The sequence below is a fragment of the Scomber scombrus genome, chromosome 15, assembly GCF_963691925.1.
Source record: "Scomber scombrus chromosome 15, fScoSco1.1, whole genome shotgun sequence".
NCBI lineage: Eukaryota > Metazoa > Chordata > Actinopteri > Scombriformes > Scombridae > Scomber > Scomber scombrus.
The window spans coordinates 20,568,373-20,594,437 of record NC_084984.1 but is presented as its reverse complement, the minus strand read 5'-3'; the positions used below and the strand labels follow the sequence as shown (position 1 = coordinate 20,594,437).

At 38.0% G+C, this 26,065-nt stretch overlaps 2 protein-coding genes across 3 annotated transcripts in view; one reads left to right on the top strand and one right to left on the bottom strand.

Annotated features, from left to right (window-relative positions):
* Nucleotides 1-11,535, top strand: part of il11ra (interleukin 11 receptor subunit alpha) — a 49,023-nt gene extending 37,488 nt beyond the window's left edge. The window contains exons 6-12 of the mRNA XM_062434049.1: nt 304-464; nt 1,918-2,081; nt 2,961-3,105; nt 3,477-3,569; nt 4,948-5,050; nt 5,260-5,339; nt 6,123-11,535. Coding sequence (XP_062290033.1) covers nt 304-464; nt 1,918-2,081; nt 2,961-3,105; nt 3,477-3,569; nt 4,948-5,050; nt 5,260-5,338 — 745 coding nt within the window. The 3' untranslated portion in view covers nt 5,339; nt 6,123-11,535. The remainder of the gene's footprint in view (nt 1-303; nt 465-1,917; nt 2,082-2,960; nt 3,106-3,476; nt 3,570-4,947; nt 5,051-5,259; nt 5,340-6,122) is intronic.
* A 1,365-nt stretch (nt 11,536-12,900) lies between these two features.
* tmem267 (transmembrane protein 267) lies at nt 12,901-20,281 on the bottom strand. 2 transcript variants are annotated; one of them, XM_062434789.1, is made up of 3 exons: nt 20,228-20,281; nt 17,611-18,064; nt 12,901-15,207 (listed from the first exon to the last, which is right to left on the bottom strand). In XM_062434789.1, the coding sequence occupies exons 2-3, from the start codon at nt 18,004-18,006 to the stop codon at nt 14,872-14,874; spliced, it is 732 nt and encodes a 243-aa protein (XP_062290773.1). In that variant the 5' UTR covers nt 18,007-18,064; nt 20,228-20,281; the 3' UTR covers nt 12,901-14,871. The 2 variants fall into 2 exon arrangements, with proteins under 2 accessions (XP_062290773.1, XP_062290772.1); XM_062434788.1 differs by lacking the exon at nt 20,228-20,281 and having other exon boundaries at nt 17,611-18,289.
* Between the last annotated feature and the right edge of the window lie 5,784 nt (nt 20,282-26,065).

Genomic DNA, 26,065 nt, shown 5'->3' with positions numbered 1-26,065 from the left:
TTCTGTCTGACTCCAATTTGCAAGCAGAAAAGATTAATAAGCCAGTATTTTTTTAATTTTTATCCACAGTCTTGAAAGTTATGTTTGTTTATTAGTTTATTTAAGTGGCTTGTATCTTTCTGGTGCTCAGCTACCAATTACAATTCAATTATATTTGACCAGATTGTATTTAATCTGATAAAGGTGTCAAGTAAAAACACTCAAGCACTGGATTCAGCATTCAGCTGTAGTGAACAATTGGTTATGCTGTTTTTATCGTTTCCAGCACACACTTAAGTAAACACGTTTTGTCTTGTTTTCAAGGAATGGTCAGGAGTGGAGGCCATGCATTGTGGATGTCACCCACAAGCACTGTGATGTAGATCATCCTGCCTTCTGGCAGACTACCCATATTCTTAGAATCACAGAGATCAATGTCCTCGGGTCCCAGACAACAATTGTACGGTTCAGGTTACATGAGCTATGTGAGTTCACAAACAATACACACACTCACACACATGGTTAAATGAATGATAAAAATTGTTTTTCTTATTTTTTTTAACAAATTGGTGTGGCTGATGTCTAGGAAACACATTAGCAACATTTTATTTGTTTACAGTGTTCAACAACTAGCTCTACTGTAGCATTACTGAAAAAATGACTATTGTGATTGGCTGGTAATGTAATACAATACATTGGTCATAGCCATCTTTTCTGTTTGGAGCCAGAACTTTCAAATACGGAGTGTGGGGTGTTGCCTTTCACACTCTGGAAACATGCCCCACGATTGAACCGAAGTGTATAGTAGCTTTTTTTTAATAACAGGAGAAATACTTTACGAAATAACAACCATCACACTTATTAGATGGCCTTAGAGATATTTTTTCGAGCAAGCATCTAGCAGCTGTCGGTGCCATTGCACTTTAAGGTATTTCCGCAACAGTATTTCCCTTGCATAGGGAAAAAAAAGGCCTTATTTTCTGAAATTCAGTGTGCACACCTGTCTTCACATGTACATGCACTGATTAGATATGTTAAGCTATACAAGCGTTTCAAAGCACATCCATGAATGCACACAGGCATAGAAGCTCCCACATACAGATAAAGATGCAAAAAGATAAAACAACCTGTGTTTTGTAAGAACACCTGTGTATGCATACAACACACACACACACACACACACACACACACACACACACACACACACACACACACACACACACACACATGTGCACACATACACACAGAATGTCATAAAAAGGGGGCCTGCATAATTTCTCCAGACTGCTGTTGTGACTGTGTCCTTTTGGTCCTCATATAATAACCTCAATTATCTTGTTTTGCTGCTTCTGTGTCTGCATCGCTCTCAAACAGAGCCATTCACAGCGTCCTTGAGACAGGGTTTATAGCGGCTGGTGTGTCTATTGGACGTTCCTCACAGTTTTCTTCCCTTTCCTTTGTGAATATGCTTGAATAAATAAGAAAGAGAAAAGAGTCTGTGGAACAAGATTCAAGAGAATGAATAGCTAGTTGTACTACAACTCTTTGAATTGAGTTACCTATATCAAACTTGGATTCACTATTTAATTATCACAGCTATCAATATAAAGTCATGCATCAGATAAATAAAAACTATACCAAATCATGGCTTATTCTAAAAGTGAACCAATTGAGGAAATTGAGGCTACATATGGTTTATCTCTTTAACTTACTTCTTGATTTCTAAGAGTTATTTTGATTTAGGGCTTCCTGGTAGATAGACAATGAAAACATAAACAGCTGAAATATCAAAAAAAACAACTAAAACAGCTTGAGAAACTGGAGGTTTTAAAGAAATGAATCTGTGTGATGTACATCCTCTTTTTAGCAATGGTGTCTTGTTTCTGGTTGTTTGCCAAACATAGTGGAATTTATTGTTTTTTATGTCTTCCTTTGCAGTGAAACCAGACCCTCCAGAGTCCGTGTTGGCAAAGGAGCTAGAAGGCTATCCACAGAGGCTAATGGTCTCATGGAACTTTCCCTCCTCCTGGCCGCTGCAGAATGCTTTCCCCCTAGTGTTTCACATTAGATACAGGCCGCTTGGCTCCATGTACTGGTCAGAGGTTAGTACGCGAGGCCGTTCAGTTCATTTGGAGTGTTTTAAGGGAGTGCATACTGGATCAAATTCAGAGCATCATGGCAAACTGACAGACTGAATATGGGTTGCATAAGAGAAAGACAACTTCAGTTCTCGTAGTTCACCTGAAATCAAATCTAAACTCAAACTTACACCGATCGTAGTAACTTAGATACAAGAAAACAATCTTAGCGTTTATGTTGTGACTGAAACCAATCACAGAAAATACTAAAAGCAAAAAAAGAACATTCAAAATATGGGGTGAAGCAGAAAACATTGGGTAAAATGATTATTTTTTCTAATTTTGAAGGAGGCTTATGCCCCTGTGTCATGTGCACCATAAAGTTTAAACTGTGGTTTTGTTAAATTCTAGCACCATGAATATCATCTGTTTTAGGGATTTCTCATCAGATTAAATCAAATCAGTCTTAGTGCCAGTCTTCTCGATGACTTCAGACAGTCCTTTAGGAAACATTTGTTGATATGCACGTGTTTCTCTGTAACCACCAACTGTTGCTTTTACAAATTAAGTCCCCACAAAAGAAGAAAAAAGGAAAAAAAACAACAACAATAAGAACATTACAAAAGACAACTGTTTGACTTTAACTTTTGCATGTATCAGATGACTGGTCATCTAATTTAAGCTTCTTTCAATATGTTTTCAAAGACATTTTGCTCAGGGGGATATCAGAAAAACTCACACTTGGGCCAAAAACAATAAAAAAAAGGTTGATCATGCAGTTCCATTGAGCAGCTTCCTGAACTTTCTCTGCTTGTTCATGGGATGCCACCATCAAAACATCCAACTTTTCTTCTTGTTAATTGCTACTTTGTGTTTTGTGCTGCCTCCTTCTTTCCGTATCAGATTTATTCAGAGGACAGCCATGTCGTGGTGCATGACGCCCTGGCCGGCAACCCTCACCAGGTTCAGGTTCGAGCCCGGGACGAGGTGAACGCAGAGAGCCAGTGGAGTGAATGGAGTCCCCTGCTCTTAGTCCATCCCTGGGAAGGTCAGAGAGAAAAATTACATAACATACACAGTTTTACATTTTTATTTATAGTGAGATCAAGCCAATTTATCCAAAGAGCACTTTTAACAGCAACAAATCTAAGTGCTTTAACAATCATCATAGAAACTCAATACGCATATTGCACTGAGAACTAATGATAGATAAAAGCAGATAGTGACTACTCAGGTTTTAATAAAGACTATCAAAAAGCAAAAGAAAAGCAATAGGTCTGAAATTCTGTAATGCACTTACTTTATATTACCTTAGAGTAACAGTTGTATTTCAGCTTTTAATAACAAAGTCTGTGTTTCTTATGTATTCATTGTTACTCACTGTGAATAAATGTTTAAATGTGTGTGTTTGTACTACAGACTACAGCACCTCTGAACCTTCAGAGGATAAATTCACAGACTATATGTTTCCCTTCAACACAAAGCCCGAGACCTCCACTGCAAAATCACACAGTAAGATGTTACTTCAAATCATGAAGCATGCATTGTCATTGTCTTCAAAGCAACAGGCAACACTGAATGTTTCTTCCTCTCCTTTTAGTACATGTCCAATTATTAAAGCTGCTACTATTACAATGACTGCTACAAAGCACAGATATTATACTGCTGTTACAGGGCTATGTTTACTGCATCCACTGCTACATTGTTACTATTTACTATTTACTCTGTAAATTTGATAAAACATTGAATCCGTTTTGAAACAAGATTGTTTCAAGCTTTAGACTCCAACTGAGCTTGAGGCTCAAAACCTTAGTGTGGGTTGAGTCTGATGAGGTACACTGTGTGAATTATAGCTTATCAAACAGCAGGGCAGGTATATTTTTACCTCATGAGTTGGCAGGAACAAGAGGCCTCATCAGTCATTAATACAGCAACAATCTCTGAGAAGGTAATTATTTACTGGTATTATACTCCAGAAAGAACAGTGCAAGTACCTTGTGCTGGGTTTCATCACCAAATGACATATAATTGCAGTAAATTGCACCTGCAGGGTATTATGTTTTCTATCGTATGTGCACCGGATGAAAAGTTAAGTACACATGCAGGATACACACAACAAGCATACACTAGTAAACACACACATGCAGATACAGTATACACACACAGTTTTGGCAGCAGAGTAGAGAGCCGAAAGTCTTTGTGACTGATGCCGTCAAATCTCTTTAAGCTGGCCTGCTGTGAACCAGATGTGTTCTTCCTCAGTGTGTGTGTATGTGTGTGTGTAACCACTCATTTGCACTTGTGTGCATAAATTGTTTTAAATCTTGTAAATACCAAGAGTTTTTGCCTGTTTTATTGTTAATGTGAGTGCCAGTGCTTCACGTTTTATTTTGCTTTGTTTCACACTTCAAAACATTTTTTTCACTCATGAAAAAAAGTTGTTTACTCCTCTGAGTATGATAAATGCATGTTTGTGTGAGAGCTATAATGGCAGATTTTAAAATTAACTACTCACCAGAGAGTAATTACATCTGAGGGAACACACACATTCACTGTTTGTTTTTTTCTTTCTATTTATGTTTTGTCTCTGACACACTGACATGGTAAATGAAATGAAAAATGATGAAATGCATGTTTTCACAGGTTTTTTTTCAGTGTTGCAAGACATTCAACTGTCCTTGTCCTTCCTTGCCTATATTTGTTTCTGCCTCTCAATATTAGAATAAAGAGAAGAGAGACAGATGTGAAATAAAATATTATTTATTTTATTTCACATCTGTCTCTCCTGTTATGCATCAGTTCCTCTGCTGCTCATAATCTTTTTCTCATCTCTGATTCCTCTCTGTTTCTCTTCCCCTGTTATTTTCTGCCTCTCTCTCTTCTTATCCAGATCCTGTAGTTGAGGATGAAGGTAATTTGGGTTTGGTGATCCTCTTGGTTTTGTTCTCCGTGGTCATCCTCACCACCGTCCTTTCCCTCATCTTTGTCGTGTGGTAAGACACACTCACTTGCGACACACACGTACACACACAAACTTTTTTTTCTGTTGGTAGTGAAGCTTTTAACATACCAGTTGTACACACACAAACACACGTGTACCACATCCACAGACCGCAGCTTAGTGGTCTGTCTCTCTTAGAGTGATTTTTTATTTTTTTCCCCCAAAAACTCTTTGCGATACTGAATGACTTTCTATTTTCAGGGTGAGGCAGAGGCGGCGCGATCATGTGAGCAAACAGGAACTCACCTCTATGGTCAAGATGAAGTCCATGTCAATCTAATGTGAGTCACACATACACAGCCATCACGTTTTTTGTTTTTGTTTTCAGTTTCAAGTGTTTTTTTTTTTCTTTTCTGTTCTCACGTTCTGATTATGTTCTTGTCGACGGTTGCATTTGGTTGTTTATGTTCGTAGTTTAGCTTGTTTGGCAGATAGTTGGCAAACAGACTCTGTGGCAAAAATAATTGAAATCCTAATTAAGTGTTACTTCTTTTATATTTATATAACTACCACAAAATATCCTCAAATGGGAGCAGAGCCAGTGAGAAAAAGCATGGCAAAGGTCTCCCTCAGTAAGGAAAAAAATGCTTCAAAGTGCTGCTATAAACAACATTTCGACAACTCTTCAGATAGTCAGCCAATTTGTGATTATAAGCCTAACATACACACACACAGAGACACACAGAGACACACACAGAGACACACACACACACACACACACACACACACACACACAGACATACACACACACACACACACACACACACACACACACACACACACACACACACACACACACACAGATTATAACCCTGTAAGTATGCTTGTATATCTCCCATCCAGCTCTGTTATTTAAATCTGTGCTTTCAAGACAGTGCTTAATTACATTATGATTTATACATGTTTTGTAACATTGGCTCAGCTCTCCTTCGCTCCATCATCTGTCCTCCACTGTTTTCTCCTTCTTGTCCTCTCTTCTTTTCTTAAACGTCTCTTCTCGCTTTTTCCCCCAACAACTTATTCTCTCTCTTTTTTTTTTCTCCCCTCTCTTCTCCCTCTCACAGGTTGATTTCAAGCATCTTCCTCTCATCAGCCCGTTCTAGGGCTCCTCCCAAGACTCAGCCTCTGCTTTCACCACTGTAGCACGCTGACCGTCAGTATTCAACTACATTAATAAAGAATGCATCAGTCAGAACCCACGCAGGATCTATGGTGACAGAGACTCCACACAAGGAACTTTACATAGTAGGGTTACCCAGCATGAAAAAGCTGACTGAAGGGTAAGTTTAGCCAGACATATTCACATCTACCTGCACTTCCCATTGTGCATCAGCAGACTCTACCTACTGTAAAGTAGGTACAAGGGAAAAGGGACCCTACTCCGTCTCTTTTGAATTCACTTCAGCAACTTCACCGCAATTCAATCCTCAGCGGACTGCAGGAGCGACGCTGCATCGGGACATTTTGAGTTCACTCACAATGAATGCTGCTTCAGATTTTCGGAGAGGGGCGACAGTGTTTTTAACCTTTTGAATTTCTCAGCAACAAGTGAGCACGAGAGGTGCAGCTGCCAAACAGGAGAAGATGATTCTGTGGGGGATAAAAATGGATGTTTTTTCCATTATTTTTCTGGGACATCTTTCCTCTCTTCTCCCACACAGAACTCATCGTTTTGTTTTGTTTTTTAATGAATTGTGAGAAGTAACAGATTATTGTGTGTCCATTATTACATCAATTGACTGACTGACTCAATGCTGTGAAGGAAGCATAACTTTTGCCAGTCTCTGTGTGCATCTGATGCCAAAGCAGCAACTACGGGCATTATGGATCTCAGCAGGAAGCAGCCAGAGGGAAGGACATGGAGAATAAGGTCCAGGGGGGGAGGGGAGGGGGTGGGTGTAGTGGGTGAAGATATATAGACTTAATTTCATTTATGACAAGTGATTTTATGTTGCATGATATGCTTGTTTTGTTGTCTTGATGTCTTTAGTGCAGGTGTTCTGTTTTTGTTTGTTATACCTCTTTCTACTCATCCATCCACTGTTCCTGTATGTGTGTAAAATGAAAGACACACATAGCGAGAAAAAGAGAGATACAAAAGAGATATTGGCCTTTCACAAACCACCAGCATTATTACAACACACACATACTTAGTTGTGTAGAGAATATTAAACCTTACATATTCACTCTCCTTTCCAGACTAAAAGTAACCCCTAGTTCCTCAAGGCAGGTTTGAAAATGGTTATATGTCAGCATTTCTCAAAGAGATTCAACAACTATTCAGGGATACAAGTAAAACTCAGTCTAGTGTGGTCAAATCTACAATATTTTTTTCATTTTCTGACCAATCGATCCATCTTTTAGTCCATCAATGGAAAATAAGAAAAGTGAAAGATTCCTGAGCAGTATTTTCCAGAGTCCAAAGTGATATTTTCAAATTGCTTGTTTTGTCTGGCAAACCCAAGGACATTTCATTTAAACCAGAAAGCGGCAAATTCCCACATGTGAGAAGCCGTAAATTGCAAATATTCTGAAATTTCTTGATTAATGACTGAAACCAGTAATTGAAATGTATTAAAATGGTTGTGGTTTGGCAGCCCTATGCCATCATTACAGCAGTGAGGCAAGGTTATATCTTTAAGAACGAGGATTAAGTAAGTTTTAAAATGTTAAAAGTTAGTTTGCTTAAATGAGTCATTTGTTTCAGGTTCTATCGATTGAAATTAGATTCAGTCACACAAAATAAAAAAATAGAGTAATGTTACTAAAGGAAAGAGGTGGTAAGTTTAAAGGTAGAAATGTGTGAGAACATGCTGCTTTATTTAGATAATATATGAGGAGGAAAAGCTAGTTAGAAAAAAAAGAAGATTTTTAAGCACTTTGTTTTCTGTCAGAGTCATTAGAGAAATAATCATCTTACCTACACATAGGTGTATTGCTGCCACGCCAGAAAAAGAAAACAAATCAGTTTCACATTATAAAGTGTAAAGTTTATTTTTATAACAAGATGTTTTTCACAATATATCAATATCTTTTCACATTGTTACGACATAATAAGAAACTTTTCTTGTTTTAACAGTATACTGCTTATCATGTTACGACATGAAACTTGTATTGCTATAAAGTAAACCTAATGTTGGGAAGAACGGATAAATTGAGGAAGATGTGTCATTTACATGAATGAGTTTAGATTTAAGTTCCACCGCGTCATATTTGGGTTGAGACATGACAAGATTCTGCTATTACTGAGCATGGTGGATGATATTGTGATAAGTATGCATACACTACGAAGGATTTTAAAATGCATGGGGCTGGCGTCATTTCTCCAAAACACACACACACACACACACACACACACACACACACACACACACACACACACACACCATGGGGTGCATAGGTTGCTGTCTTCTGACTCCTTTTAAGAAGCACTTAACCAGACGGACTCTCTCCATAGCCTTCATGGTTGACCAAAGGGCCATAGAATGTTTTAACCATAGATAAGGCCACACTTCACAACCCTCTAGAGGATAAGCGGTTAGGAAAATGAAAGAATTCATATTCTGGATTACATACTAAAAATTGATGGCATGTATCCTAACAGCTGTGGGAAAATTAACACTCTCCACACACCAGCACTGAAAAGGGGACCATTTTTTAAGAAGGAGAAAGTTTAAGATTGTGTTTTGTAGTTTGATTGCAAAAGGCTGAAAAAGGTTAGAACTTGAAACAAGACAAATAGTATATTGTTATAACTTGAAAAGTTTGCATGTAATAACATTCTATCTTGTTATAACATGAAAAACATCTTGCTGTTACAAAAACTTTTCACATTACGATGTGATACTGATCCGTTTTTCTTTCTCTGGTGTGGCAGCAATACGTTCTGTAACATTCTGACTCTGAACTGTGGCCATTTTGGGTCCTAGACAGGTTTGGTTCAAATGAAAAATGGTTTAAATTGTTGCAGAAGGCGCTGCGTGTGCTGATCGTGTCAACTAGAGCAAACTAGTTTACAAGTGCAACTCACAACTAGCTTTGACATGGAGTTCTTTTCACGCGGTGCACAGGCTCTCACCATCACTGCCACCATCACCACTTCCTCAGAACACAGGGACAGTGGAAACATTCAGTAGCATTTGTTCATATACACCACAATAAATAACAGTACTCACCTGCAACATTACACTACAATAAATTAGAATGAATGTTGTTGAGTTTTGGTAAGCTTATGTAGCTTAATGACCATGTTTGTTGGTTGGTTTGTACATGAGATGATCACAAACATGGTGACTTGACAAGAGCGATACCGCTCACTGTACTTGTGTCTCACAACCCACCAACTCATGAGAAATGAGTGATTTGACTGTGCTTACCGTATGAAAAGCCCCAAATACCTCTAGTACAGCGTATCTGGTTTAGTTCTGCTTCGACACTTGCGCCTACAAACCTTGTGAGCCGGCCAACTTTCTGCCACAGATGGAAGTGAGTAGCTCTGCCGCTTGATTGAGAAGCTCTTGTTTAAACATTTCCTTTCTTTCTTTCTTTCTTTCTTTCTGTTGGTCTGGTGGATGTTTTTCGTTGATCCAAAGCTGTGTAGTTATCAGCCAATTGATTGACTGACTGTGTAGTTTGTATCAGAAACACAAGGTGCATCTAAGTCAGACTTTTTTCCAGTTTGACAACTGTATGTTCTCTCAAGCTAGCTCCACATATTATGCATGGATCCAGCTGAAGCTTTGTTGTGTATATTATTGTATAACACACTTTACAAAGTACATTTTATGTATGTTATTATAAGTGATGTTTATATGTAGAGAAAAAAACAAACATATTCTTTGGGATAGTTTAACAGACATGGTTTAACTCAGTCTGGTGTTCACTTGTAATAGACAGTAGATTGTGGGATTTGCTGAAACTTGGCAAGTAATGCAAATAATGTATAGACAGATTTATTATAAATTACACATAAATATAAATGCAAATTAAATGCTATAGATCAATTCAGAAAACCATTAGAGAAAATAGTCATTTAATGTAATTAAGAGCAAGTGGCAAGAAATATTCAGTTCTTCATTGTAAAACTTTTTTAATAGTCAAAATGTATCTGTAGCCCTGTGAAGCTTGTGTGGAATCATTGATTCCAGGCAACATTTCAATGCAATCCTCAAGGGACTGAAGGCAGATTTCCCCTGATGCCTAGTAAAGATTACTGAGGATAATCCGTGTCTAGAGAACCTTCCCAGCATTGTGTATTTGTGTCCTTTTCCCCAGTTATATGAAGCTCTGTTTCTGTACAATTACTGTATGGACAATGTGTTTACTGAATTAGTCAACATTCAATTCGCTTTACACTTTTCGTGGTTCAATTTATTTCTTTGCAGTCAAATGAACCACAAATTAATCTTTTTTCCTTGCTTTTTTCTGCCCCTGAATTCCTGTGACAACAATGGCAAAGTTTAATTTTCTAGATTGACGAAGCTGATCTTTTTCTCCCTTTCTAAATCAGAGGGAAAAACCTGATTGTCCTTTTGTAGTTTGATATCAGATGGATGTTTTTTGAGCCTATGAGAACTGAAAAATGTAATTAACCATACTGAACAATTTGAAAATATACACGCATTCATTTACTCACTAAGCTGAATTCGCTTAGCCAATTAAGAAAGAATGAATTGTGTGTATTAATCTCAGCAGTTCAAATTACATGACCAATATTTTTAATAACCAGATAGAAAAGAACATTTTTTGCCCTTTTCCTGAACTCCAGGGTTTATTTGAAGTGACCTTAATCATGATACTGAACCGCTACATGGTCGTTCATTTCAATGCAAATGCTGCATACGCTGTTGAGCACAACAGAAATACATTAATATTGGTATCAATAGTAAAATACAGTATAATAATCAGGAATAAATGTGCTAAAACTAGCACAAGCACCATTTTCTGATGTTCGGGTTTCACAAAGTTTTAAAAGTCAGAGATCATATTTTCAAACTATTTTTATGGTACATTTTTCAGACCCTTGCCGATATAAACTACTCCAAGTCAGATTTTTATAAAACCATCCATCAAGGTTGAATTTGATGTGGGCAATGTGCAGTATTATTGTTTTTCACACTGTCCATCCTGTTTTTTGGAGCTTCAAAGTGATCTGTTTTCTGTCTGTATCCTCTAACTTATCTGTCCTACATTTGTTTTCACTCACTAGTGGTGTTTTCTGTGTTTCTGTGGACGCACTTGTGGTATTCCCTGTCTTTCTATGTTCCTCTGCAGTATGTGATGGCAGATGGAGCCAGTTGGTTTTAGTACTTTATAACTCAAATTACACTCAGGCATCCATTCTCAGATGTACATAGTCTATGTCTTTTTTTTTTTGCTTTCTGTGTATGATAGATATCACCATAAGCTGTTTATGTGTTTTTTTTTTCTTCCTGTCCTTGTAAGGTTCTGTGAAATAATAAATACTATTTTATCACACCAGTAGCTTTGGGGTTCTTTGGGGTACTCTGACTCTGCTGTCTTTCCATCACACACTATATTGTTAATCTGTTTCTGCTCTGTCCATTGATTGATTAAGATGTTGATTATTCAGCCTTTGGTTTGTTGTAGTGTTGGTGATAAAGGTTAAATGTGCGATGCCCAAGAAATACATTAACTCACGCAAATTAAGCCATGGTAGAGAAAATCGATGGCCCTTGCCGCTGGTTCTGTTTCTCCCTGAGTCTCAGAAAGTTTTAGCCCAACATTCCCATGAAGTCTGTTGCTTCCTGTCGCCAAGACGATGTTATTAGCCTTTCAAAAGTTTCCATTGTCTGATTGTGACAGTGTCTGATGAATCCCAAATGCTCAAGCTGGCTTTTGTTGTCTTTGTGAAAGGAGCTTTTAAGATGTACAACTGGAAAGGAAGTCGCCTAGTTATACCAGCTCCGCCTCCCATATCGGAAGCTTGTCGTCATGCAGGCTTAAGCATCTTCGCCGGCTTAAGTTACAATTACAGGAGAGTATTGTGTGTCGTTTTCCTGTCATTGAACTGAGGTTGACCACTTATACGTTTTTATAGATGAGGAAACACCTACTGTGAAATATTGTGCTGCTTTTTTTCTGAACCTGCTCAGAATCATGGAAGCGCAGCTGAGGGTTTAAGTTTTAACCCAGAGAATGTGGAGGAGACAGTGAAGAGGCCTGTAATTTCATTCTAAATGGCAACTCTGAGTCAGCCCAATGTCTTCCTTCCTGCCACATTCAGGATATTATCAATTGGCAGCAACAGCTGAGCACAATGGCTTTAAGATCTAATACAATTACTCAGCAGCTGAAGTGCAGCAGCAGCACAGAATGTTTGATTTCCTGTATTATTTAATTTAATTTAACTACCTGTAATCTAAAAAAAACCCCCAACAACAACAATATATCAAATGACAGTATGTAATGACAGAAGTGCACTTGTAGAGAATTATCACCAGACTCTTCAGCTCCCCTCGGCTTTATAGCATAACTTTTGGTTCACTCTCCCAACTATATTCTCAGCCATAGCAGGCAGCTATTTTCAAAGAAAGAGATCTAAAAGCCCCCACTGTGCACTAGAAATGTAAGTGTTTATCTGTGACATGTTAAACGCTGTACAAGCTCAGTAAACATTACCCACTTTAAACTGTAATTGCTTCTCTCAGGACAAAATGCTGTGTTTAGAGACTCCTGATTCTGTACAACAGACCACAAACATAATGTTACCTGATGTTAGTGGTGATGATTTTTTCTTCTCCTCAGTCTCTCACTCCACCTGATTTTAATGTTTGAGGAAATGCTGTCCTGGGAGCAAATGTATCTGTTTATGCAAAAAAAAAACACAGAGATTGAGGATATAGGCCATTTTATTGAGATAAAAAGAACACTACATTAAAACTATGCAGTTACTATTTTAACTTTTTTACTATTAAAAACAAAACTTTGCCATTAAGAAAAAAAAACAAATACAAAACATAATTTAAACATAAACTCAAATGTGCAAAATTCAAAATTAGGTTCACATTGTAAACATAAGCAGCAGTAAAAGAGGACGAAAATTAAACCTCAAATAAAATGGGACCAAGAAAGGAGACCATCGGAGTTTTATGTAGAAGTCCAACCTCTCAATCAATTGTTTTGTAACAAAAAATACTTCCAAACTTTGTACCTTCCGAGAGATTAAAAGGAAATATTTCCTGAAGAACTGAAATACAAATAATTGTGCAATAGCAAAGCAAAAAAACAAACAACCAAAAAAACACATTTTGAAATTAAAGTCATATGCTCCAACATTTTATCAATTCAATGTGCAAACTTTAGGACCTGATTTGTACCAAATTTACTTTGCTTTATCTTTCAATATCGTATTCATTATATATTTTTCATCCTATATTTTCTCTCAAATTCCTGACTCCTAAGCAGGGATTCCTCACTAATCTTCACTCAACAGGAAAAAAAGAAGCTAATTATCAAAAGTGAAACTCAAAATTCACTATGGCTCCCTGCAGCCACCTAGTGGTCGACTTGTCTTACTACTACTATTTTAACAACTTCACTTAACCAACTGCTTCACAAGAGTGACCGAAAAAGTTAAAAAACCCCACAAAATGTTCATATTTTCTGTAGCTGATGTTCCACCATCTTGCTGCACCAGATCCCTTTTACACTGAAAACATGTCCATTGCATTCAAATAACACAAGTATCTAAATGCCCAGTCAGTGCTCTCTATTATGACATAGTATTATTATGCATCATTTACAACGCAGTTAACAATACAGTCATGGAATGTACGTATCTAAACCACAAACTTCTCTAAATGTCATTGTGGATGATACAATTAATGCAGGATTAACTGTTCAAATAAAAACAGCTTGTGTCCTTTATTTCACCATTACAAAGCCAAGTGAGAATTTCAGCATGTGGACTGTACAGTACAGTGTCAATAATTGTCAGTACAGTAGCATCATAGCAAAAACAAGTGGAACAATATATAGTTAAGTTAATGCAGCAGTGACTTTTTTCATTTTATATTTCTTTAAATATGAACATGTAATATGAAGATACACACTACTGAAAAAAAAACAATTCCCTTAAATGTTTAAAACATTCTTCTTTCCAGTTTCATCTTTTGATTCTCATCTTTTTGTTTGGTGTTCAATAGAAAGAGGTCACTGTATGACAGACGTCATACACTTACTAGACTGACAGTAAAATACAAAATCCTCTTGATGATTCATTCTTTCTTTCTTTTGCTGAGGACGGAGGGGGATAGGTTCAAGTGAGGACAAATTCAGGGGTGAAGAATTAATGCGAAACACCTCTATGATTGGTGGAGATTAAATCTCTGGGCAGACGATATGTCAAAGCTTTAAAGGGACACTCCGAAACACTTGCTTTCGAGTTAAGCGTCACTCTCCACACAAGTCAGCAAGACTTTGATAGATGACAAATAAATAAAACATCTGAAAGAAAATTAAAAAAAACATGTTTGGCACTAATTTTAGATTGTTCTCTTATCTGAAAAGCTGATTTTTACACAGGTTTCCAAACCAAATATTTAGTGTGTATATTTACTGTAATATTTTTTTGTTCCCTTTAAATATATGGAGATTGTTCCTCGTTATTGGGAGCCTTTTGAGCTTAAAACATGTTTCTTAAGTTCATTTTTCAAGTGCCAGTTCCACTTTTAACATGCCTCAAGTGTCGCAAATGTCCAGTAATTTCAAGTATCTAAAAGTTGTTTAAAACAGCTTAAAACAGGTCACCTCCACGTCAGCATTAGAGGTGAACAGTGATGTTGGTGACCTCTAAACATCTATAGCCACTCCGTGTTTGGTAGAGATCACATCTCTGGTTCCTGTTAGATACATGAGCACTGAACACAGGTGCGGGAGTGTCGCTGTGGTGCTCACGTACAGCCAGTAGGGAAGCGGCGCTGTGTTGCCGAATGGGCACACCCACAAACCATGGCGTACAGCATCCCGGACGTGGTGCGTTGCCATGGAGATGAAGAGCATCCACGGCAAGGAGCACCAAGCATCTTTGAGGCGTCCGATCCACATGAGGAAGCGGAGGGAGAGACAGAGGACAGGGATGAGAGAGGAGCAGTGGAGAGGGGGACGCTGAGGGAGCGACACAGCAGCCTGAGAAGAAAAAGGAGAGAGAATCAAATGTCAGTCTTCAGGTATTATTACTGAAACAAATCTGCTGCAGCAGAAATACTGAGTCACCTCTCTAGCACAATTTGATTGATTTCCAACAGACACCTGTTCACCCGATCTTGACAAATTTAGCATTTTGGCAAATTTTCATGAAAATGGGACTGCCATATAAACAGCTGCATGTCCTTCCAAATATCAATCATGAACTCATACATCAAAGTTTTGTGTCAGGTAAAAACAAAACAAAAAAGCACAAATCTAGTTAAATGACATTATTTTTGCTTGTTTTATTGACTGGATACTGCCTCCATCTTTTTCAGGTCTACTCTGAGTAAAGATATTTCAAACCAGTCAACAGGTCAATTTTTCAACCTAACAAACAGATATATAGAAGTGGTCCAAATCTGAAACATGGTAAGACTGAAATGCAGCTGTTGACAGACTTTATGGACAGCTCTAGAAAACAATACATACTGCAAGTGTTTTGTTATATTGTGGCAGGAAGTGCAGCATAGCTTTTTCCTTCTCAGAAGGAAGGGGAGGGAGTAGAGGTCACTTAGGCACACCTGAGAGCTGGGGGAAGGTAAACCACACACAGACAGCATGTAGGAGATCAGAGGGAAGCGAGACTGAGCAGGAGAAAAAATACCAAACGTACAAAGTACTCTGGAAAAGAGTTAAACAACCCTGAGTGGAGTAACGTAACCCCCGGATTGTGTGAGAGGACAGGCGGCTGTAGTGCAGCACTTGGAAGCTGTAACCTCATCTTTGGATGGAAGTGAAAGGTTCCAAAGATGTCCTTCAACCATAGACAGAAGGTCCACTGTATCTGGCTAATGGTGAAGCAACTACTCCAATTGGATGGGGAAGCCTCACTATGGATCTTCATGTCCACTTTACCTGTAGCTGTATTGGGACCCAAAGCTTTGGCTATAGCTTTAAGTCAATGCCCTCTGTTACTTATCCATTCCAGCCAGGTAGTGCCCACTACCCACAGAAAAAAGATCATGAAAAAGCAACCACTCAAATGACCAAGACCAATTCAGCTCTGAATCTTTCACTGATAAGTTCTATTCCACCTCCCATTCTCTCTCTGGAGCCTGTGTGAATGGAAGTGAAAAATGACAGTGATATTGCTGTGAATGACGCTCATCTAAAAGGACAGTGACAAGACACTTAAAAAACCTCCTTGAGTCTAACCCACAGGTCTGTACTAACCTGGCTAGAAAAACTGATGTTCTGCAGCGCACTATCTATACCACTAACTGTATGCCAATCAAACACAGGCCTTTTTCATTTAGGAGTATCTTTTTTCATCCCCTACGCTACAATGTAATCCCCTTAAAAAAAAAAACTAGACAAAACTTTGACTGATGCTGGATTTTTGACAATATCATAAAAAGTGGTAACCATTAGAACTGCAATGATTAATTGATTAGCTGATTGACAGAAAATGTATTGCCAAGTATTTTGATCATGTATTAATTGTCTGGATTCATTTTTAAAGTTAAAAATCCTGAAAGTTTCATATTCTAGTGTCTTCAAGGTGAATATGTTCTGGTTTCTTTTGTTCTGTGATAGTAAACTGAATATGTTTTGGTTATAGACTGCTGTTCAGATTAAAAAAAGATCTGACATGGCATTTCATAGACAAAACTAGTAATTAATAAATAGAGAAAATAAAAAAAGATTAACTGATCATGAAAATAATTGTTAGTAGCAGCCATAGTACTTTTTTAAAATGTATTTATTTTTTAAACATTTTTGATTAGGATCCCTTACATTTAGTCACTTGGTTGTTGCTTCTACATACTGAACAGCATATTTTACAGTTGAAAAGTAAACTTGTCACTGCCCTCTGGAGGATATACTATGCAACTGTGACCCCAAATTTCTACATTTAAACCTTGCAATTCTATTTGTTACTTATATATCAAAATACACCAATGCCTGCTTAGCTGTGATTAAGTCAAATCTGCTGATAATATCGGCCATGCCAATGTATCATTTACAAAATCCTCCTCCACATTCTCTGGTATTGTTTTCTTCTTATAAATGGAAAGCTGATTTCAATAGAAATTATTAATTGACCAATGATGCGCTAACTCATCTGAAAAATAATCTCAGTATTTCTACAAGGAAAAGATGGTTGGTGCCAGATAAAGACAACCGCCTACGAACTCTGATAAAAAAGAAAAGGATGATTCATTTCTTTTTTTTCTTCCATTTTCTCATTTCTTTTTTAATCTGCTCTGGCTGTGGATCATTCTGTCATACCACAAAAAGCAGTTAACCTTCTGAATTCAGTATATCCACGCTCTGAAGATTTGTCATGTTCAGTTATTAAATGCACAGAAGAAGCAGGGTTTAGGGTGCAGGTCTCACCTTGAGAGACAGGGATCCAGCCATGTAGAAGTGGTCCAGGTCTATGATTGAAGCCAGAAGACCTGCCAGCAGCACCTCATACAGATCACTCTTTTTCCTTAGTCCAATAACAACCGCCCATGACCACAACCCCACCAATCCGTGCGTGGCGTTGTCCAAGGCTGCACGCAGCCACAGGTGATGCTGGATAAGAGACAGCTGGAGGGCGTGGTCCGCCACTACGCAGAACATACCCAGACCCGCCGACGCCAGCAGAGAGGCGGAGCTGAACGTCTGTAGGAGGGCCTGCGCTTTCTCGGTCTCCACAGCCAGGCTGAGAGGCACGGGGGCGCCCTCTCCCCCGAGGCCCACCCCCAGTAACGGGGACGAGTCGAGCTTGGAGTAGAATCCTTGCATGTCGACAGATGGCTAGGGGCGGCCGATCGCCACTGAAGGTCAGCAAGATTCAGGTAGACTGGAAAGGGGAAGATGGAGAGAGATTAAGAGGGAAAATGAAACAGGAGAAGGACAGAGGGAAAGAAGGTAAGGCTGCTAGATGTATGGCTTGGTTGAAGGAAAATTGTGGGAAAAGAAAAAAGCAAGAGCGGATATGAGAGGAAGACAACAAACAGACTACTATGTGAACTATATCAGTACTCCTATGTCCTACATGACTTATCTGAGAGCACTGTGGACAGATGTGTAACAAGAACACATATGATCCAAATAAACAAAGTGGTCTAAGTCACTATTTACAGTGCTCTGTTTGGTGCGTTAGGCTGAATGTTTTTAGTACACAGTGTTTAATGAATCACTAATTAGGTTTGGCACAAAGAGCCTTGGCTAGCTTCTGTATTGTTGCATAATGCATTTATTCTTACCATCCGTTTACCTAAAAAGCTTCCGATCATTTCTAAGTGCAGAGTGAAATTTTAATTGTCTCCTACAGCACCTTCACTAAATATAGAAGGGCCATTTCTGACACTTTACTTCCCCCTATTTAGCATTTATATGCAATACACAAACATCTACAACATGGATAACAAACTATGATGTACTGTAGCTATAGGCTGATAAAAGAATTTAAATATCAGTATGCATCAGCATTTTTAACATCACCTATGACAACACATTTTATATTGTTACAACTGTGTTTTATAATAATGTCTTTAATAATCTGCTTTATATCATATACACCATGTGTGCAAATTGAAAAATACAAATAGTTCTATCTAAAACAACATTACAACAGTGTTGTATTAAATGTGTGTGTGCTGCTTATAAATGATAAGTAGAAAGACTTTAAGTGCACTGTTACCTGATCCAGGTGTTTTATTACACCTCGCATCAGGTTTTGGCAATCTGCCTATGTGTGTATGTGTCAACGTGCATCAAGAATAAAAAAAAAGAAGAAACTGTTAACAGCACCAGGGCAGGAAATTGGCGTTTTTCTCACAAATATAAAATGACAAAAAAGAAGCAATGAACATACCACAAAGCGTCAGCATCACAGTGATGTATCAATAAAACTTGCCAGTGTCTGAGGTATTTTAGTGCCGTTTCTGTATTTGGTACAAAATGTACAAATTGACATTTGGTGTACATATTTTAAAGTGCACTTTTTACAATAATAAAGAGTAATATTGTGATCATAATGAACACATACATTTCACTTTTATTACCACTGTGCATGTTGAATCTCAGATGCAAATTAGTAGATTAAATAATGGATGTGGTTGATTAGTCAAGTCATCGATTAGTTGATCAAAAAGAAATTGCCATTATTTTGATAACTATAACTAAAAAAAAGAGTTCTCTCTTAAATTATGGAAAATTTGATTGGATGATTTTTTTGTTGAACATAACAATATAATAAAAATAATCATTCCTAAATGGATGTTTAATGATGTTTATGTTCATCCTAGCCTGATAATTACCCTACATGCTGGTTCTAACTCTGTTTAACTGAACTGCTTCAGTTATACTTCTATACTCTACTCAGTGTCTCCTCACTTCCAACCAAACATAACAGGTTCATTACAGAGATCACTATTCACGGTCTTTTGATCCCAGAGGGGATATACAAATAGGTCTCTTGTCTCTCATGCAACTGAGTGAAATGTAGGACAGCAAAATGGCAATGCTCTCTGAATTCACCTAACTGTTTCCAGTTACTGATGCAACAGCGGTCTGTTTCTTTTAGACAAATATAAAAGAGCTATCCTCTAACGTTATGCTCCTGAGGATAAACATTTAATGAAGCTTGCTGGTTATTTTAGTCACCTGCTGGCAGCGAGCTAACACTCGTCTAAGCTAGCAAGTTACTGGGCGTTTTATGTATCTATTTAGACACAACAGAGGTTAGCCTATAAGAAAGATATATTAGGTGTTATCTCATCCCAATGAGCTAAATTGACGATGACAGCCAGCTGGGAGCTAACCGGCTAACAGTGAGATATGCTGCTTTGTGTAGGCGGACAGCAGCTGTCACCAATAGCTCTGCTCAAACTGCTGCTAATTCCGCAACATGACACGATTCACTTGCAAATAAAAACACATATCTCAACCCCACATTGACTAATTCATGTGTTGTTCTCTTATTTTTAATCAACCAGTGGATACATATAACAATACTCACCCCATCACCTTGCATTGGTTTTCCTACCGAGAGCGGTGCTTCTTCTTCTTCTGTTGTGTTTTATGGTAGTTTTGGTGGTCGGCGGTCCTTTGTTGCCACCAGCAGGCCACCGGTGTAACAGCAGGTGAGTTGTCCTGTTTATTTGACAGGACTCAAAATAAGATGAGAAAATCATGTTACAATAGTACAGGAGACTAGAAGTAATAAGTAACAAAAGTAGTAAGTGACATGACAAGTCGAGTAAATGGAATGCAATACTTAAGCTATAGACATGATCTGACATGTGGGTTGGTAAACATTTTGGAAATCTGTGGAATATCTGTTCAGAAGTAACAGCATATGGTATGGTATATGTAGCTATTAGTTATATATATTTATGTTATATAGGTGAAGTAATGAATACAAAATAAATTAAATATGCACACATACGCACGCACACACACACACACACACACACACACACACAGTGTATGCAAAATATATATATAAATAACACATTAAGAATCAACCTCAGCCTGGAAAAAATGTGGAGGTTAGGGATCAGGACTTTTAGTTTTTAATAAATAATTTGTTAAAATGTAATTTAAATATAGTGAAAGCAGAGTTTTAATATAATATAATAGTAAAATAATTGGTTTAAAATAAACCTTTATTAATCTTATCTTTGGGAGACAGCACTTAACTCTGTACAATATTAAAAAGTCCAGTTGTAGCCTTTTCAAATTCAATGAATCTAACAATGTTATACTTAAGTTTACAAAATAGCTAGTGCATCCAGTTTAGGTTAATGATGTATTTGTAGCAGCTGTAATTTCTCCAAGCTCCACAAGAGGGGTAAAGAAACCACAGAATAAAAACAAATGAACACTCTTATGGCTGTAAATAAATAACATGCTGTAAATATTATGAACTATCTTGTCTTTTTTTTCTTTAAATGCAGAAATAATTTCACAATAGCTTAGACTGATATTACAGTATCCAAAATGTGTTTGACTTTAAATATTAAATGACTGACAGTTAATAGTGTTTCCAGACCAGCTGACTAGCAGCTTTTCAAATAGGTGTGTCAGTTCAAATACAGAAATCTGCCATGCAATAAATTGAAATGTCACCATTTGTTTAAAATCCAATGTTAATTAAAGCTCTGACCTGGCCCTCACACCCCTGCACATGTCGGGCTACAGTGCAGTCCAAGTGCTCGCATTGCGGACATGTACACGTAGTCGTCAAACCCAGGCTGTTGTGGTACATTGTGAGAAGGGGTGAAATAACACTTCCTATATCCAATGTGTGGTAATAGTGAACACCCACTAATTATATGTCATGTTGTAGTATATGAGGTTTAGAACACACCATGCAAATTTCACGTAAATCAGATGATGAGGATGATTTCAAGTGCACAGTGGGTGGCGCTATGACAATGGCTAAATATTGACACAGATGTGTTTAGGATGGGATTTTTAACAAGCATAAGAAAGTTGGTACAGTTTGAAACATGTTTTTTAAAGTTACAGCAACTTCCTACCTCAAGGCGTAGCACATTTTTTGGGCGGTCCGCCACCCTTAGCTTACATGTTTTACCCATTAATTGGCCTGGTACCCACTTTTCGGTTAACACCCCAAGGTGCTTAATTTTGCCTATTTTGTAATCATACTCATTTCATCCAGTTCTGCACATTTTTGTGCCTTGCACCCACTTTTTGTGTAGCACCCTCACGGTGCTTAAGTTTCTCAGTTTTCCAATCAACCCGCACCCTGGCTCATTTTAGCAAGTTTCAGGACAATCCACCACTCTTCCTCGTTTTGCCCATTTTTTGGCAACCTCTGCGCCTCACGAGTTTCATCCATTTTTGGGCCTTGTACCCACTTTTCGGGTAACATCCCCACTGCCCTTAATTTGGCTATTTTGTCAATCAGCCTGCCCCCCTGGCTCGTTTAACAAGTTTGGGCATTTTATCCAATTTTTTGTCATTCTGCCCATTTTTCAGATAACATCCTGTGGTCAGGGTGGCTTACTCATTTTACCCATTGTTGTGTAACATACCCAGGATAATTTATTTATTTATTTTTCAGAATGTTTCCCATATTTTGGTAACATCCCTGTGGCCATTAATGTTACTCATATTGGTAACATCCCTGTGGTCATTATTGTTACTAATTTTTCAAACAACCTGCCCCCTTACCGCCCAACATGTGTGTGAGCATTGCATGGTCAAGTTGACACTGACGAAATTTGAAGGCAGTCGGGTCAAATATCTTGGAGCTTGTTTCAAAGACAAGGGCTGCAAATGGACAGAATTGGATGAAATACCGAAATTCACTGCATCACCATGTCCAGCGGGTATAACAAAAGTTCACTGTTTTGATAACTTTTTATTGCTAAGGCCTTTTGACGATACAGACAAAATTTGAAGTCGTTGGGGTTAAATCTTTAGGGGGAGTACGACGCCTGGAAATGGCAAAAACTGGGGCCAAAATCGCCAATTAGATTCAAAATGGTTAATTTCCTGTTGGAATTAGGGTATGGCTCCAAAAAGCCTTTTTGTGCATCTGGCCATGATAGATATGCCTACAAAATTGGGTTTATCTATGGCAATTTGAAAAGAGGGACTTCAAATTTGAAATATGGAGGTGTTAGGTGGTGCTGTCCAGTAATTTTTCCACTGACCCATATCGGAAATCAAGGTATGTGACTTTTGAAGGCTGTGCAAATGTTGGTGAGTTTTTGAGCATGTCAGTACATACAAAATGCAAACATGAATTAGGGGGGCTATTGAGCTGCTTTGCCACACTCAAGCCCAGTCGTGGTATCAAAAACAGTACTTATTAGTTTGAAAATACTTACCAAGTTTCATGAGTTTCTTCACATCCTAAAATCATCTTGAGTTTCTTCATATCCTATTTTACAGACGTGTAAAATGAAAAGTGATGCACGAAAACCAAAATAGCTGACTTCCTGTTGGGTGAAAAGATTCCCAAAAATATTTCTATTTATACCAATAAGACCATTCATTCCTGCGAATTTCAAGTACATCAAAGAAACCTTGCATTTTGGGGTGCTATAGAGCCCCCTGGCCATACCTACACCCAATCCCCAATTCCCCTCACTTCTGATGCATGTGGAATGTTTTATGACTTTTCGGGCATGTTTAGCCACTCAAAAATGTGATCATGTGCAGAGAACAAAAATAATAATAATTCCTTCAGATATAATAATGACTCTATTAAAGATACAAGATGATATCAGTAAAGACAAGTTAATCTGTTTTAGTGGGATGTCTTTAATAAGTCTATTTCTCCTCATTAAATCTCAGTAGGTGATCATTTAAAGTTTCAAATTCAATCTGTAGATTGCTTTTTCTCCATTTATGTTCTGTCTACTTTACAGAGGCTATTTAGTGATTTCATACACACTAGTTCCTCATTTTCTAATTGAGCTTTCGCTTCATAATGAGATGTGAATTTTGATGGAGGGCAAAACAGAGTTAGCTGTAGGCTCCAATACAATCTGAGTCATTAAGCTTGCATATTTTCCTTTTTTGAGTTTGCTGAATCTTGAAAAAAACAAAGCAAGTCTCAGTTCTTGAATATGACTGCAATTACATAAATTATTACAATTTGGAAATTGAGGCTGTGGTCAGCAGTGAGTAACATGTCTGCACCCAACAGAAATTTTGGACAGCAATGTTCCCACAATGATTGTGACCTCTCATTTTGTGGCAGTGACTTTATGGTTTCAGCCCTTCAGAGATGTCAGATCAATGTGCTCTGCTGTCATCACTTGAGTCTAATGTTTAAGGGTGACGAAGACTTGGTGGAACAGTCCTGTGACTCAGAAGCAAACATCATCAAGATTTTAGCCATGTTGACAAAATCTTTGCCAATCGTCTTTCTCTTCCCCTTCACATGCCCTTTCAAGTCACATTTCCATGATGTGAAACAAACAAGGTTCATTTTCATTCAACAGCAAGTATCAAGTCAGACTAAAAAGAAGAGAGTGACATTTTGGGTTTGCTTCTAAACTTCTTAAAGACTCAGTGTTGACTGGAAAATGGTTATTAATGCAGTGTGATGTGCAGCTGAGATGAGCAATATAATTAGCTCAGATGAAAATTATTCAACACACACACACCTACTGATATTCTGCTTCATCCAATCCTGCTGCACAGAGTGTGCAGGATTGTGAGAACTGGAACATCCATCATGATGGAGGACTCGAATAATTTGCAGCTCATGTGAGAACAGAGGAGATATGAAAGAGACACAGAGATGAGCTGCATTTGAATGTTTCAGCACCATAGACAGCGCACAGTGAGGCAGGTTGTCTTTGCTGCCATCCAGTGGCCAAATGCAGGAGGATTTTGATTTTTCTTCAAAGAAAGCTGTGGGAAAAAAATAAATACACATGATTTAAAGTGGTAAAGTTTTACATTTGGTGACCAGTTCAAATAAGTTTTTTTGGGGGGGTGTAAAACACAAAATATGTGTGTGTCAAAACAGTCATCAACCCTTCCCCGAAAACAATAACACATTGCTTGTTGACACCTGTGTCTATGTGACTCTAAAATTCTGTGATTCTAAAATAATACCCACATCAAAGGAGAATAACAATGCAAAATTCAATTTTGCATTGAGATTCTGTAAATAGGTAGCACAAATTGAAGAAAAAGTAGAAGTTAAAATATTGTGTAAGAGAAAGTGGAGAGAAAAATAGTAACACAGTGAAATATAGGGGAAAAATACAGACAGAAAGAGTCATAGAGGAAAGAATAGAGAGCCAGTGTGCTGAGTGTTTAAAGAGGCTGGTGCCAGAAGTCAGGGCAGAAGTGAGAGGGAAGGAGAGGTCGTGTCATTCATCCAGTTATCAGTGAAAGGTCATTAGAGCTGCAGCAAGGCTGTTAGAACTGACAGGCCCTGCGTGGTAGATGCACATACACACACACACTCTCCTATATACTTGAGGTTAATGTGGATCACATCATGGCTGCAGACAAATGGAGTATAGCTGAACATTCTATTTCTGTTTTGGCTTGTGATTAAGAATAATAATTTTTTTTAAATCAAAAATATCTGAATATTTACCAGAATCCATATCAGTCTTATGTTGTGGTCAAGAAAGGGAAAAGGAAATGAGGAGGGAAGGAAGGGATTATGAATGCAATACCCATGCAAGCAGATACACTCTTGTCTGCACACGCACACTTGCGTGCTCACACATGGAGGACTCCAGCTGACAGCTGTTAGATGGTGTATTGATTTGTCCTCTGTCTCCAGATCGGCCTGCCAGAACTTGTCAGAATAAAGAAAGAAAGAGAGCTTGAGAGAAGGAAGAGAGACAGTGAGACATTTAAAGAGACACAGAGACAAGGAGAGTGAGAAGGAAAGGTCAAACGAGAGTTTTGACCAACTGCATCTCCTTTGTTTGGTGTTTTCTTGTCAAATGTATCAGGCTTAATGTTGATATTGTAAGTGTCTTAGAAACTCAAGTTTGGTTAGAAACATTCTTATCAAAACTTTGTTTTCACAGCGTACAGGCTGACGGTTGGCTTACAACTGGTCTGATAATCTGGACTATCCTTTTTCTTGACCCGTCCAACTTTGATACAGTAATGTCACAGTGCTTCCAGATCTCAGCAATTACTTTTGTGAGGTACTTGTAATCATAACTGAGGGAAATGGTGGTTAAATGTAATAAGATTAATCTCGGGTGCTACTGGAATATCTTTGCATGATCCATGCTTTTTAAAACTCCTTATACTGGCCCTTCATGCAGCCTCTCTTGAAACATGCCTTTTTTTTCCATATACTGTATACTAGAATCTGAGCTGAAATATGTTA

Excerpts from the sequence above, each read along its gene's own strand:
- tmem267 (XM_062434789.1), bottom strand. The coding sequence starts at position 18,006 with ATGCAAGGATTCTACTCCAAGCTCGACTCGTCCCCGTTACTGGGGGTG. Across the intron at positions 15,208-17,610 it reads CTGGATCCCTGTCTCTCAAG|GCTGCTGTGTCGCTCCCTCA; the intron begins GTGAGACCTGCA and ends TTTTCTTCTCAG.